Below are 13,932 nucleotides of genomic sequence, written 5' to 3'. Positions count from 1 at the left end.
AAAATACTTAAGCCTGACTAATACAGCTTTCAAACTGTGCAAAAATTTTAATAGGATGCATTGCTGAAGAAACTGTAGTCCCTCAGGCAAGGGAGGGCATGAATTTTTTTTTCATTCTACATACAATTGTATATAATTTTTATTTCTTAAATTCACTTCAATATTATTGATCTTATTAAAATATAGCTGATATGGTCCTGGGAAAGTGCACATGTAATACATGCAGAAAACCAAAGCCCAATCGAAATAAAATCAATTATGAGGGGTACAGATAGGGTAAATGCAAGCAGGCTTCTTCCACTGAAGATGAGTGGGACTATAACCAGAGGCCATGGATTAAGGGTGAGAAAGGTGAGGTTTAAAGGGAATACGAGGGGAAACTTCTTTACTCAGAGGGTTGCGAGAGTATGGAATGAGCTGCCAGCACGTGGTGTATGTGAGCTCAATTTCAACATTTAAGAGAAGTTTGGATAGATACATGGATAGTAGGGGTATGGAAGGCTATACAGGTCAATGGGAATAAGCAGATTAAATGGTTTTGGCATGGTCTAGATGGGCTGAAGGGCCTGCATCTGTGCTGTACTTCTCTATGACTCTAATCAACTATCTGTTTCTTAGGCCAAACACTTCCCAACAACCCCTTTAGGTCAAACTGCATGATTACCAGTGCTAGTCAAGCAATCGTTTCGTAAACATTTCACTGTGTCGACTTTCTCTCAGGCACAAGAAGATATGTATACACTCACATGTTGATGCTATACTCTTACTTGTGAAAAATGCAAAGATCTTACAAGAGCTTTAATGAGATATATATTATAGCACTGCAAACCCTGGGATGAATTTCAGATATTACTTCCAGATCAAAGGTCAATACACTTCTGGAGTGTACAACATTGACCAGTATTGGATGACAGTTATCTGTTAAATACTGTACATAATCAGGGACCATTTTTAAAAGTCTTCCAAATATAAATACTAATAAGTCTTAAAACAAAATCACATATCATGACTGTAACAAATGTGCAATTCTAAGCCTCGATCAATAAACAAAAAGAACAAATAAATAGTTTGCTCTTGCTCACTAATACAGTTGAAGACATCAACCCGCTAAACTGAACACAGAAAATAATAATATATATTAAGGCACTGGTTATGCCCAACTGCTGGGAGTAGGAGGATGTCAACATCAAACGCAAAATAAAAGTTTAAATGCTGAGCTATCCAAGTCTCTCACACAAAATGCTGGAGGAATTCAGCAAGTCAGGCAGCATCCATGGAAATGAACAAACATTGAACGTTTCAGGCTAACACCTTCTACAGGACAGGAAAGGAAGGTGGGGAAGGCACCAGAATAACAAGGTGGGTGGAGGGGAAGATGGATAGCTAGATGATAGGTGAAGCCACTTGGGTGGGAAAGGAAGGAGTCTGATAGGAAAAGAGGGTGGAACTTAGGAGAGAGGGAAGGGGAGGGAGGGGACCCAGGGGGAGCTGATAGGCAGGTGAGAAAAAGCAAGAGGCCAGCATGGGGAATAGAAGATGAGGGAAAGGCAAGGGATTTTTTTTTCCTCCCCGGAAAGAGAGAGTGATATTCATGCCATCAGATTGGAGGCTACTCAGACAAAATGCAAGGTATTGCTGCTCCACCTTGAGAGTGGCACAACAGGAAGTCATGGAACAACATGTTGAAATGGGAATAGGAATCAAGATGGTTGTCCACCAGAAAATTCCACTTTTGGTGGATGGAGTGGAGGTGCTTGACTAAGCGGCCTCCCAATTTATGATGGTGTCTCACCAATGCAGATACAACATCAGGGGCACTAGATACAACAGGCAAACCTGAAAGACTTGCAGGTGAAGTGTTGCGTCACCTGGAAGGACTGATTGGGGGCCCGAATGGAGGAGAGGGAGGAGATGAATGGGGAGGTGCTGTTTGCAAGGATAAGTGCCAGGAGAGAGATTAGTAGGGAGGGACGGATGGACAAGGAAATAACAGAGGGAGCAATCCCTGCAGAATGTGGAAAGCAATGGGGGGGGGGGAGAATAAAGATATGTTTCATAGTAGGATCTCATTGGAGATGGAAGTTGCAGAGAATAATGTTTTGGAATGCAGAGGGTCATGGAGTGGCAGGTTAGGATAAGAGGAACTCTATCCCTGTTACATTTACTCATAACTAAACTATTTACAGAAAGGAACTACACACAATTATAATACTGCTTAACAAAAATATAATTGCTAAATTCAATTATTCCCTTAAGGGGAGGGGGACAAATGAAACTGTGAAGTACTAATCTAATGTCAGTCATACTAGGCTGTTCTGTGGATCCGTTAATGAGTCATAAAGTCCGGCAAATTCCCGAGAGAACATCTTAAATTCATCCACTTGGCTGGAGAAACGCAATGGATATTTCAAAACTAAATATTTCATAGTTCATCTCTTTCAGAAAACAACCTGACAGGTTGCTTAAATATTAAGTTTTTCAATATATATATTTGAAATTTGTGTTTTTTTAAGAATGTGTATAATTTTACAAACTAATAGAGCATGTAGGCAAGTGAAGATGACTGGTTCAGTAATGTGCTTTTTTAAAAAAAACTTGCTCTTACTGTTGCAACAGGAATTCTGCAGATGCTGGAAATTCAAGCAACACACATCAAAGTTGCTGCAGGCCAGGCAGCATCTCTAGGAAGAGGTACAGTCGACGTTTCGGGCCGAGACCCTTCGTCAGGACTAAATGAAGGAAGAGTTAGTAAGAGATTTACTAACTCTTCCTTCAGTTAGTCCTGACGAAGGGACTCGGCCCGAAACATCGACTGTACCCCTTCCTAGAGACGCTGCCTGGCCTGCTGCGTTCACCAGCAACTTTGATGTGTGTTGCTTGCTCTTACTGTTATCAGGGAGTCTACTATTGGGCATGAAATCATCTCCTATGATTTATACAGTAACAGGAGGTGGGTAGTTTTGCTTAAATGACATCCAAACAAATAGTTTAGCAGCTGACTAAAAAAAAGACTTCAGCAACAATGAAATAAACAATCTAAATTAAAAGATTTATGTTTGAAAATGCGCAATAAAATAAATCCCTCATTTAAAAACCAATGGCAGTTTGGAATATTGATCCAAAATAAAACTCCAGCATGAATATTTTACTTTGTTGAAAGGAAAGTTAACCTGTGATTTTTGTTTTTTTGTTTTCTTATGAAAGCAGCAAAGTCCTTATTTTGTGTTACTTTGCATGGAAAGCCAAAATCAGCCATGCAAACAAAAACAACATAGAGCTTCCACATGGTTTATAAGACTACCATTCAAGCAAGGAAAGGGCTTGCCAATTCACAAAAAGGTTTCGCTTGAAAATTCTTAGAAAAGTCTGTGAAATATGTCTGTTGACTGTACTGCCCAGCCCATATAACCATCCACTTTCATTCACATGGCTTCACAACACTGTTGACTCAACCAACAAGTAACAGACAGAATACCTAACTGTGTTTGGGTCAAAGAGTTCGGACTGATAGCGCAATATGGAAGTGGTGAAAGTACAATTCTGAAAGAATCAGAGCCAAAACTTTGTTGTTCACAACTTACCAACTGGATTGAAATTGAAACTGGTAGTTGAAAATAAAATAATACAGAATTGAAACTGTTAATCAATAATGACTATAGGATGGTATTAATTAGCACAAGCAAATAATTGGCAAATTAGACTCAATACATAAATAAGACAAGCACTATCACATAATGCTCCTTTTCCAAATCCACAATACTCACATCCCTCCTCACAGCACCCATCGATGCAACACCTACCATTTTACCTCTTCCTTTCCCATCATTTATGGGCCTAATAATACTTTCAGGTGAACCAATAACTTCCTTAAACTTATTTCAATTTCAGTTACTTTTAACTCAGTTCTCACAAATTGGGTTCCTCAACATTTCAGATTTCCAGAATCTGTCATTTCTTTTGATTTACAAGTACGTAAATAGTTACAAGATAAGAGACCAAGTATTCTGCAACATAGAAATTACTTCACTATATTCCAAAGCCTTTCTACAATCTAGAAGGCACAAGTCAGGACCATGATGGAATAATCTACACATTATCTACAATCCTAAACATCAACTTTGTCCCCCATACCAGGAAATATATTATTCCTTCATCATCACCAGATCTAATTGCTGGAATTTCAAACGGGGACACTGCAAGTGAACTTTCACCAAACAGACTGTGATAGTTCAAGAATGTTGTTCAGCAGCAACCTCACACGGGCAACAAATGCTGAGCTGTCAGTGAAGCCCACATCTCAAACACTGAATAAATAAAAACAGAATGAAAAATGTACAGTTAGTATTCTAATGTAATGAGGTTGAAGTATAAGGAAGTCTTACTGTATTCACACAGGACTTTGCGAAGACCAAATCTGAAGCACTCTGTGCAATTCTGGCCACTGTAAAGGCAGGATACATTTACCTTGGGGTTAGTGCAGCATTGATCCACCAGACTGATTCCTGGGATAAGCCAGTTGCCTTCTGGATCAGTAAGACTGGCCTGTGGCCTTTGTAATTGAGAACAATTTTATTGATCCGTTTTTGGTTCTGAAAGATACTGACTAGGTAGATGGAGAGACTCGTGTCTAGCCCAAAATTTAGCCTTGGATATACGTACTCGAATAAGCAGACTCCATGGTTCTCTGGGGTAGTGGATTCCAAACATTTATTATTTACTTTGGCTTTAAGGTTCTCAAAAGCAGAGAATACAGTTTCAGGATCAGAGAACAACATTCAGGACTGAGATGGAAAAACCTCCTTAGACTCTAGTAGCTCAGTCAAATCCAGGGCCATGACTGATACCAATAGAAATAGGGGGGAATCAGGAGGCAAAATGGATTTAAGATACAAGATCAACTATAATCTTACTGAATAGCCTACACCTACCTCTAATTTCATGTTCTTATGCATCAGCTTTCACCAAGGCCTAATGCTGCAGACAAATTGCACACTGAGCTTTCTTACTTTTGCTCATTTGGAGTGGAAGGGACCTTCCCAAATAAAATCCCCACACAAACTTATTTTAAAACACATCCCTTCAAATGTACTGAGTGAACACAAAAAGAGAATACATTATTTCCATTTGTTCACTAACTAGAATTGTAGCATTCATAAACATTTTCTTTTCCAAGCTGAGAGTTTCTGCTGCAACTTTCACCTATCCCACTCCTATTTCACTGCTTCTAATGTTAATGATACAGTATGTCCGGAACTAGAGACTCAAATCAAGAAGTGCCAGGAGAACGACTCCAATGGGGTTTTTAAAGAACCCTGATTTCACAACAGTATAGCTATATAGTTTTAATAAAATCTTCCATTTAATAACCATAAGTGCCTTCTGGCAACTCAGATACCACCAGTTAACTTTTAAGCCTCACATCATTTATTTTATTTGGAGATACAGCTTGGTAACAGGCCCTTCTGGCCCAATGAGCCTGCACCACCCAATTATGCCTATGTGACCAATTTGCCTAACCCATATATCTTTGGAATGTGGAGGGAAACTGGTGCACACGGAGTAAACCCACACGGTCACAGGGAGAACATTAAAGCCTCCTTATGGACAGTGCCACATATGAACCAAGGATGCTCGTGTGGTTCCCCTTGCATAAAACCACAGTGATCTTGCTTGATTAGCTTCAATTTTGTAAGTGGTCTGCCATAACGTCTTTCGTCTTAGTTTATATTATTTTCCTTATGTTAACCTAACTGATGTACTTTCTGCAAACAACAGGAATTCTGCAGATGCTGGAAATTCAAGCAACACACATAAAAGTTGCTGGTGAACACAGCAGGCCAGGCAGCATCTCTAGGAAGAGGTGCAGTCGACGTTTCAGGCCGAGACCCTTCGTCAGGAGACCCTTCGAAGAGTCTGGGCCTGAAACGTCGACTGCACCTCTTCCTAGAGATGCTGCCTGGCCTGCTGCGTTCACCAGCAACTTTTATGTGTGTTGATGTACTTTCTGTCTCCCTTTTTGGAGAACAGCAAATGTAACTCCTTTTTACAATCAAATGGAACCTTTCAGAAAATTAAGAACAAATCCATTTCACTAACTACATCCTTGAAGACAGTGGAATGAAATCCATCTGGAGCTGGACACTTGTCAGCTTGCAGTTCCAACATTTTGCTCAGTACCACTTCCTCAGAAATTGTAATTTCTCCAAGTTTTTTTTTCTACCCCCAATTTACAGTATTTCTGGTATGGTACTTGCTTACTCTACAGTGAAAACATATGCAAAACACTTGTTGAATTCTTTGCTATCTACTTGTTTTCCACGATTAATTTTGCAGTCTCATTTTGTTAGTCTTCGTTTTAAAGAAGGTCAGTTGAAACACAGCATGTGTTTTTACAGTTCTACTAGCATTACTCTATTGTTTTTTCCATTTCAGGCCAGCTTCACTCTAATTTTTCCATTCTTGGCCAGCTTTACTCTGTTTTTCTTCTTTACATCGATTTATTTGGTCACTCTTTGTTGCTTCTAATTTATGTCTAATCTCCTGACCTGCCATTCGTCTGCACAATTATGTTTTTTAAACTCATTACTTAAAAAAAAACTTGTAATTAACTACAAATGGTAGCTCCATCCATGCAAGTTTTATTTCTAGTCAGAACATATCCATTGTGCACTCTGAAAGATCCATTCAAATCTTGACTCCTGCATCCAAATTGACCTACCTTAACCTAACTAATTTACCAGGTTTTAGCGAGTTGTTTTCACTTATTTAAATTACTAATCTTCAACCAAATCTCTTCTTGCTCAAAGAAAATGTAAAACTTAGTCATGCTACGATCATTGCTACTTTGCAGCATTTTCAATTGGACATCACTAATTAAGCCTATCTCGTTGCTCAATACTGCTGGCAGCAAAATATAGTTAACTCTAGTCTAGATAATTGTTCACTGAAAAAAAATTACTCTAAGTATTCTATGAATGCGACATCTAATCTTCCTTTATCCAAGTATTTTTCCAGTCTATATGTAGACTAGAATCTTCCATGATTATTATAACCTACCATATTTCGCCACACGGCAGACAGGACTGATGGGCTGAATCAATCTTCCATCATTTCCCTGTAAGCTCAAACATGCTCATTTAACACTCTTCTGATTTTCCAACCACTTACCAGGTGAATTTACAGAAGCCAATTATCTTACTGACCAGCACATCCAGGGAACAAAATGAAACCCAGAATGCCAAAGCTATTAAACAACTACACTACCTGCAGTTCCACTGTGCCATTCCGCAAACCCCCAATAAGCCCCCATTATTTATCCCTTTGTACTCTGTCCCACCATGTTTGGGGGGGGGGGGGAGAGGGTCTTACATATTACTCCCACAAGTGACTTGAACTGTTATTTCTCATTGCCAGCGATACAAACTTTATGTTATGTCATAGGTCACCCCATCTCCCTTGCTCGAAGACCTTCACTGGTTAGCACAACGCCTTACAGTACCAGCAACCCAAGTTTAATTCCCACTGCTGCCTGTGAGGAGTTTGCACGTTCTCCCCGTAACCGCGTGGGTTTCTTCCAGATGCTTTGGTTTCATCCCACAGTCCAAAGAGACATACTGGTTGATCCATTAATTGGTCATTGTAAATTGTCCCGGGATTAGACTAGAATTAAATGGGGGACTACTGGACAGCGTGGCTCAAAGGGCAGTAAGGGTCTGTTCCACACTGTATTTCAATAAATAAATAAACGTTGGGTAGCCTTCAATATTCAGATCCAAAGACATGGCATACTCATGACTCTGTGGTCGCCATCACGTTATGTTCATTTCTACTTGCACTTTTAGTTCATGTGTTTTGCTTTGATATTATACCCATTCAGACAGTTTTAAATTTTTCCCTTTTAATGTTTTTATAATCTCCATTAGCTACTTTTAGATCTGTACTCTCTAACCCTGCCTGTTACACTTTTATCATTTCTTTCCCACAGCCCTGCCTCTAATCTTTAACTTAACACATCTTTCCAAGTTGGCATTTGCTGCCCAACCTTACCTGCCCCTAGTGACAAATTAAGCCACCCCTTATCGGGTATTTAAGTATCAATCAAGTACAGTAATGCAAAGCAGAAATTTTAATAAGGCTGTAAAAATGTTGGATAGAAATAAAATAGTGAACCTGGTATCTTTTTTTAAAAAAATAACCTGCTGACATCTTCCATGATTTTTTTTCCTAATGCTAATGTACAAGTTACCAAAATTATTACATCACTACACAGATACTTTCACAGTATACCACACTGGGATTTGATCATGTAATCTCACAGCTATTGACCTGGAGGTAATAACTGAACCACCGTAAAGTTTCTGAATGTGGCAAACAATCAGAAAAAAATTAAGATACAGAAAGCTATTTGCTCCATTGTGTCTGTACGCAAGTTAAAAAAAAGAGCTGTTCCATTTAAAGCTACCTTCCATTTCTTGGTCCATAGTACTGCAGATCATGGATCTTCAAGAACTATTTAAATGTAATGAAAGTTTCTGCTTCTATCGCTCTTACAGGCAGCATATTCCTGATAGCCAGCCATCTGGTAGTTAAAAACATTTTTTCCTCTTCTGCCTTCTAATCCTCCTAACAATCACCTTTTCAACTCAACTGCTAAATTAAATAGCTCCTACTTATTTCCCTTGGCTCTCATCATTTTTATATACTCAAGTCTTTTCTCCTCCACTGCACACCCACCCCTGCTTTCTCCGTTCCAAAGAAAACAATCATAACTTATTCAACTTTCTACAAAGCAACAATTTTCCAGCCCTGGTAAATCTACTTTACAATCACTTCAGATCAATGAAGACAAGAACTACACAAAAGTAGTCAAGCTCTGGACTAATTGGTATTGTTTATAAAATTGTATCAAAGGAAAACAGACCTTATGTTAACATTTGTTGCAAGAGTCTACTAAAAGATTAATTGTAGAATAACATACTTCTTTGCTGCTACCCAGCAAATAACCACAAGATTCAGATATTTAGAATGGATCATCAAGCAAGCTTTGACAGATAAAGTTCATGAACTTACTTCCTGTTTTTGCATTCCTAGTAGGAAAAGCAGAGGGCTCCCTCAGATTCTTTTCAAAGGGCACAGCATTAACTAACCTTCTTACATGGAAGTGAGCTGCTGATTTCTCTTTCAAGCAAACATCACTCCATTCCATCTTTAAGAAAACTCCTTCTCCTTCCTCATCCACGAATGATAGATCTTAAAAGAATATTTTAAGTAGTTCTTTAACACGTCAAAGCAATAGCACTGTGAAGTCCATTCCATTCACGTTGCAAAGGAAGTGCCATATAATACAAAAAGAACCCTATCTGCACAAAGGATTTCCATTTTTACTATCTTCTGTTCCCTAGCAACTGAAGTACACTGTGCTTGTTGGCAAGCAGGAAAAGGGCTTGGCTGTGCCAGTGTCATTATATTTACTGCAATCTCCAGTGATTTATAGCTCTTGACAATCCTGGAACATCTAGACAGTGAAGATGCATACATCAGAATGCTCTTCATCTGACTAGAGCTCGGCATTCAATACTATCATACCCTCAAAACTAATCAATAAGCTTCAAGTCCTAGGCCTCAATACTTACTATTTCAACTGGATCCTCAGTTTCCTCACTTACAGACCCCAGTCAGTTCAGATTGGCAACATCTCCTTCAAAATCTTCAAAATGTTCACAGGTGAACAAGGCTGTGTTCCACTTACTTTACACTTACGACTGTGAGGCTAAGCACTGTTCCAATGCCAATCTTAGGTTATGATTCAATGAAGTTTTTTTGTATTTACTGTGATTGCGCGCACAAAAAATCTCAGGGTTGTATATGGTGACATATATATACTTTGATAATAAATTTACTTTGAAATTTAAGGTGTTCCTGTTCTTCTGATTGTAGTGACATAATGTCTGTATTTCCATAAAACATAGAAGGAGGCTAACCAGTCACAAAAAGCTAAATCATCGTCCACATTAGCAATCATATTAATGGAGATGATCCAAGAGGCGGGGGGGGTGGTCCTCATTTCAGATACTAATCAAATTGAAAAAAATTCTTAAAACTGCCTCTACTTGGCTTCATGCTTCATATAATAGAATATCTCTCTTAAAACTCACTCTGAAATTCAAAATTCTTTATCATTGGAGAAATACAGAACTATTTGTTCAAGGTTACTTTCTCAATTAATACAACTATGGAATTGTGTAGGCAGAATCAAGTTGCTTAACTATCTGCATTAATTTTAAAAATCTGAATGCTTTTTCAAGATTTCAAGCAAACATCAAAAATCATCACCATGCAATTTTACGCAATGAAGTAGCAAAAGTGTTTCAATTCCAATAGAACACTTTCCGTTTGTTTTCCAAAAGTAAATCAACAGCTAATGTTATTTAACACTTTGTCCCAGATGACTGAAGTTAATTACCTGACCTGCTATTAATTGGTTCCTGAGAGAGTCTGCAGTCCCAACTTACTTTTTTTTTAAAAAAGTGAAGTTCAATTGGCTTTCTGCCACTACTAATTATACTTTACTGAACATCAACTAGGCAACACGCTTTAGAGTGTTCTTTTCTATTTCATTTTTAAACTTTTATATACCATCCAACAGACCACGCCTCCCTGCATCCTCACTGTGCTTAGTTCACTCATGACACTAGTTATTCTTAACAATAGTGGTATTTATCAATGTCTGTCATGCTAAAATGCATTAAACCGCTTTACAGAGTGAATTATTTTCTGGAATGCAGTGAAAATATGTTTATACATTTTCCAGAATATCAAAACCATCACATACTTCACCCCTTCCCTTAATCACACAATTCGTGCAATCTACAATTTCAGTTCACTTCATCATTGCATCTGGCTTCATCTTATTTCTGTTACTCCTCAGAATTGGTTTCTCAGTACAATAGCTTGGTCATGTATAAACACAACTGGGCTGTCAAAAATACATAAGAACATAAACAAAAAGGTCAAAGGAAAACAATCATTTAGGAAAATTATAGAATAAAGAATATATTCATGCAAATTGAAACCTTGCAATTGGGTTAAATGAGAAAACAGAATGAATCCTGCCTTGCAACCAAATGTTTTGATTAGAAAATAAATGGATGGACCAGCGTTCTCTCTTTCAATTAAAGAACATTCACAAGCATTAAGAACATTTGAACACACAGCAAATTAAACATTCACTAGCAAATTTAATGTTCACTCGCAACTCAGCTGGTCACCAGTTCACAGCAGAATATTGAAAAAGAAATTAAGTCTTCTTCCTGAAACAATGTATATGGAGTCATCACGATTCTGCTTTAAGGTGAATTTTACTAATCCACTAGTGGAGAGCATCTTTACAATAGCAGAGCAACACACATTAAAATGTACAGGAGAGGGGGAAGCAGGGGATGCAAGACTTGGAAAAAGATTATGAAGTGCCCAAGGGGATCAAAGGAAAGCCTTCCTACTTCTTATGCCCAGCCTCACAACAAACTACTGCTCTGTAACACACAATGCCTGGTCCTACCAGTAATGATATCATTCTAAGCATGAGGGGAAAAAAAAATAGGAAGAAAAACAGACCACCTTACTTAAATTTAGCTGAGGTGGACCAGTAACTATGAAGTAATGCAGATTTTATTCAGAAAATCTAGTGTTTGTCTAAATAGCAATAAAGACTAATGGAATGCTGGTCTTCGCCTGAAGAAAGTTAAAACACAAAACTGAGGAAGTGATGCTTCAGGTTCAGATAACCTTGATCAAATCCCATGTGGGGCTTTCCATTCAATTTGGGCATTAAACTTCAGGAAGAATGTACTGCCATGGAAAAAGCACAGTGGCATCCACGCCGGACTTCAGGGCGAGCGGTCCCAAGGTTCGAATCCTGCCAGCTCCCTTGCATGCTTCCCATCCACACTGGGATGAGCATCAAGCTAGCAACTTGACCTCATATTAACAAAAAAAAACGCTCAAGAAATGGCAAGGTTACCGGCCAAAGCACCACAAGGCACAGAAAGCAACAACATAGGAAGAGTACAGCACAATTCAACAAAATGATATGAAGGTATATATTCAGATAGATAGATATACTTTATTGATCCCGAGGGAAATTGGGTAAATTTATAAGGGTTATTTATAAGGGTTATTTGCATTGGAGAGGCCTAGACAATTGAGATATAACTCAGAGAGTGGTTAAAGTTCTGGTATGACAGATACATTGGAAGGTGGTGGGTGGAGGAAGAGTCATAAGAGTCTAAGCCATCTAGGGGCGAAAACGGTTGGTTTTAACATTGAGAGTAGAGAAAGTCTAGGATTCTGGTGAATTGATTTTTCAATACTGAGTTTGGCAGAATATTAAATGAGTGAATGGGGTGAAGTGGAACTCAGAGCTCAAGCACCAACCAGCCTTCATCTCCACCAGGGGCCCAACCTGGGGTCCAGGAACCCCTCAATTAATGGGAGGGGGCCCCTGGCATAAAAAAAAGATGGGAAACCCCTCATCTACAGGAAGAGCAAAAGAGATCTGAGATGCTGAAAGACCTGCTCCAGTATTGTATTATTTGGCAATACACGACGATGATCCAGCATGATCACAAGCAGTTATTTTATTGCAACCTAATCTCCAGTAACTATAAACCATATTATTTATACTGTTCATACACATCTGAAATCATGGCATGCAAACTTTTATTGAATTATTAAAGCCAAGATTCCATATCAACAAGATTATATCGATGTTTTCCTTCCTGGTGTACATACAAATATTAAAACTCCATTTGAAACATGAATAACCAGTTAATTCTTAAGCGGCATCATTTATAAAGATCTTCTCGAATAATATCTGTAACAATAATTTAAGAATTTTTCACTACCCCATTTTGTTCAAATAAACTTGGATAACGTATCTATAGACATGACATTTAAGTATTCTCAAACGTCCGACATTCAGAGTTCATAATTAAACAAAATTAAATTCAATAAACAACGCAATTTCATACGCTTCAAATTTCACTTACCAACGAAGAGTTTTACATCCCTGATACTGAAATCGGTATCTGGCGTTCTGCGGTGAAGACAAGATATTAAATTTTAGTCTCACATTCTACCCGCTAAAAATGCTTTAAAACAAGTGATGCGCCGTGACATAGTTCACCGTTATAGTCAGGCTTACGAAGCCTCTATCAACATAATGTTAAAATTTTACATTGCACTAATGGCGCTGTGTTTTATCCAATAGGAGGTTTCCATTTCGAACCCGGGAGCTTCAGGATGTGTAAAGGCCGCTTTATGAATTAAAACTGACCACCCAGGTACCATCTCAGACAATGGTACAAGTCTATCTATTTACGCTATGGTATTTAAGTCGCACGAATTCAGCTTGGTTGTCCTTGCCCTTCATCACTGGTATTGTCTGGCGTAGGGTTGTATAATGAAACACGATCTCTCACTGACAAAACTAAGATTTTCTGCGAACGCTGCCGAAACTTTATACCTTTATGGCTTGTTTTAGTACTAACATTACAAGATTTCGCCCCCCGTCCTGCCTTTTCAAAGATACCCGTTTGAAACAGAAAACTTACAAGTTAGGTTTTAAATAGAACCTTATGCGGCGGCGGCCAATTGTTATCCCTCTAATTACAAACTACCAGGAGAGTGGATGGGACATTAGCTAAATGTTACCACATCTATCAAAGTCTGCGATGACTTTCAACCATCTTGTATATTTTAATTGGTATATTTAAAGCTACTCCACTTCAGGCGAATGAAAATGCTTGCGAAGCGTGTTAGTAACCCCGTATTAGATACGATCTTTCTCAACCCTAATTCAAAGACCGATGTTACTAACGTTTGTCTTCCCTCCAGCAAGGATAACAGACACGGGAATTTAATTTCCGAGAGAGC

General features: G+C 38.5%; 1 protein-coding gene across 6 annotated transcripts in view; it reads right to left on the bottom strand.

Moving 5' to 3' along the window:
- Positions 1 to 13,932, bottom strand: part of kdm2bb (lysine (K)-specific demethylase 2Bb) — a 254,278-nt gene that overhangs the window by 219,355 nt on the left and 20,991 nt on the right. For all 6 annotated transcript variants that reach the window (XM_063034449.1, XM_063034451.1, XM_063034450.1 and 3 more), the window contains exon 4: positions 13,047 to 13,093. In XM_063034449.1, coding sequence (XP_062890519.1) covers positions 13,047 to 13,093 — 47 coding nt within the window. The remainder of the gene's footprint in view (positions 1 to 13,046; positions 13,094 to 13,932) is intronic.

The sequence above is a fragment of the Mobula hypostoma genome, chromosome 27 (assembly GCF_963921235.1).
Source record: "Mobula hypostoma chromosome 27, sMobHyp1.1, whole genome shotgun sequence".
In the NCBI taxonomy this organism is placed as follows: domain Eukaryota; kingdom Metazoa; phylum Chordata; class Chondrichthyes; order Myliobatiformes; family Myliobatidae; genus Mobula; species Mobula hypostoma.
This window is presented reverse-complemented; position numbering and strand designations above follow the sequence as displayed.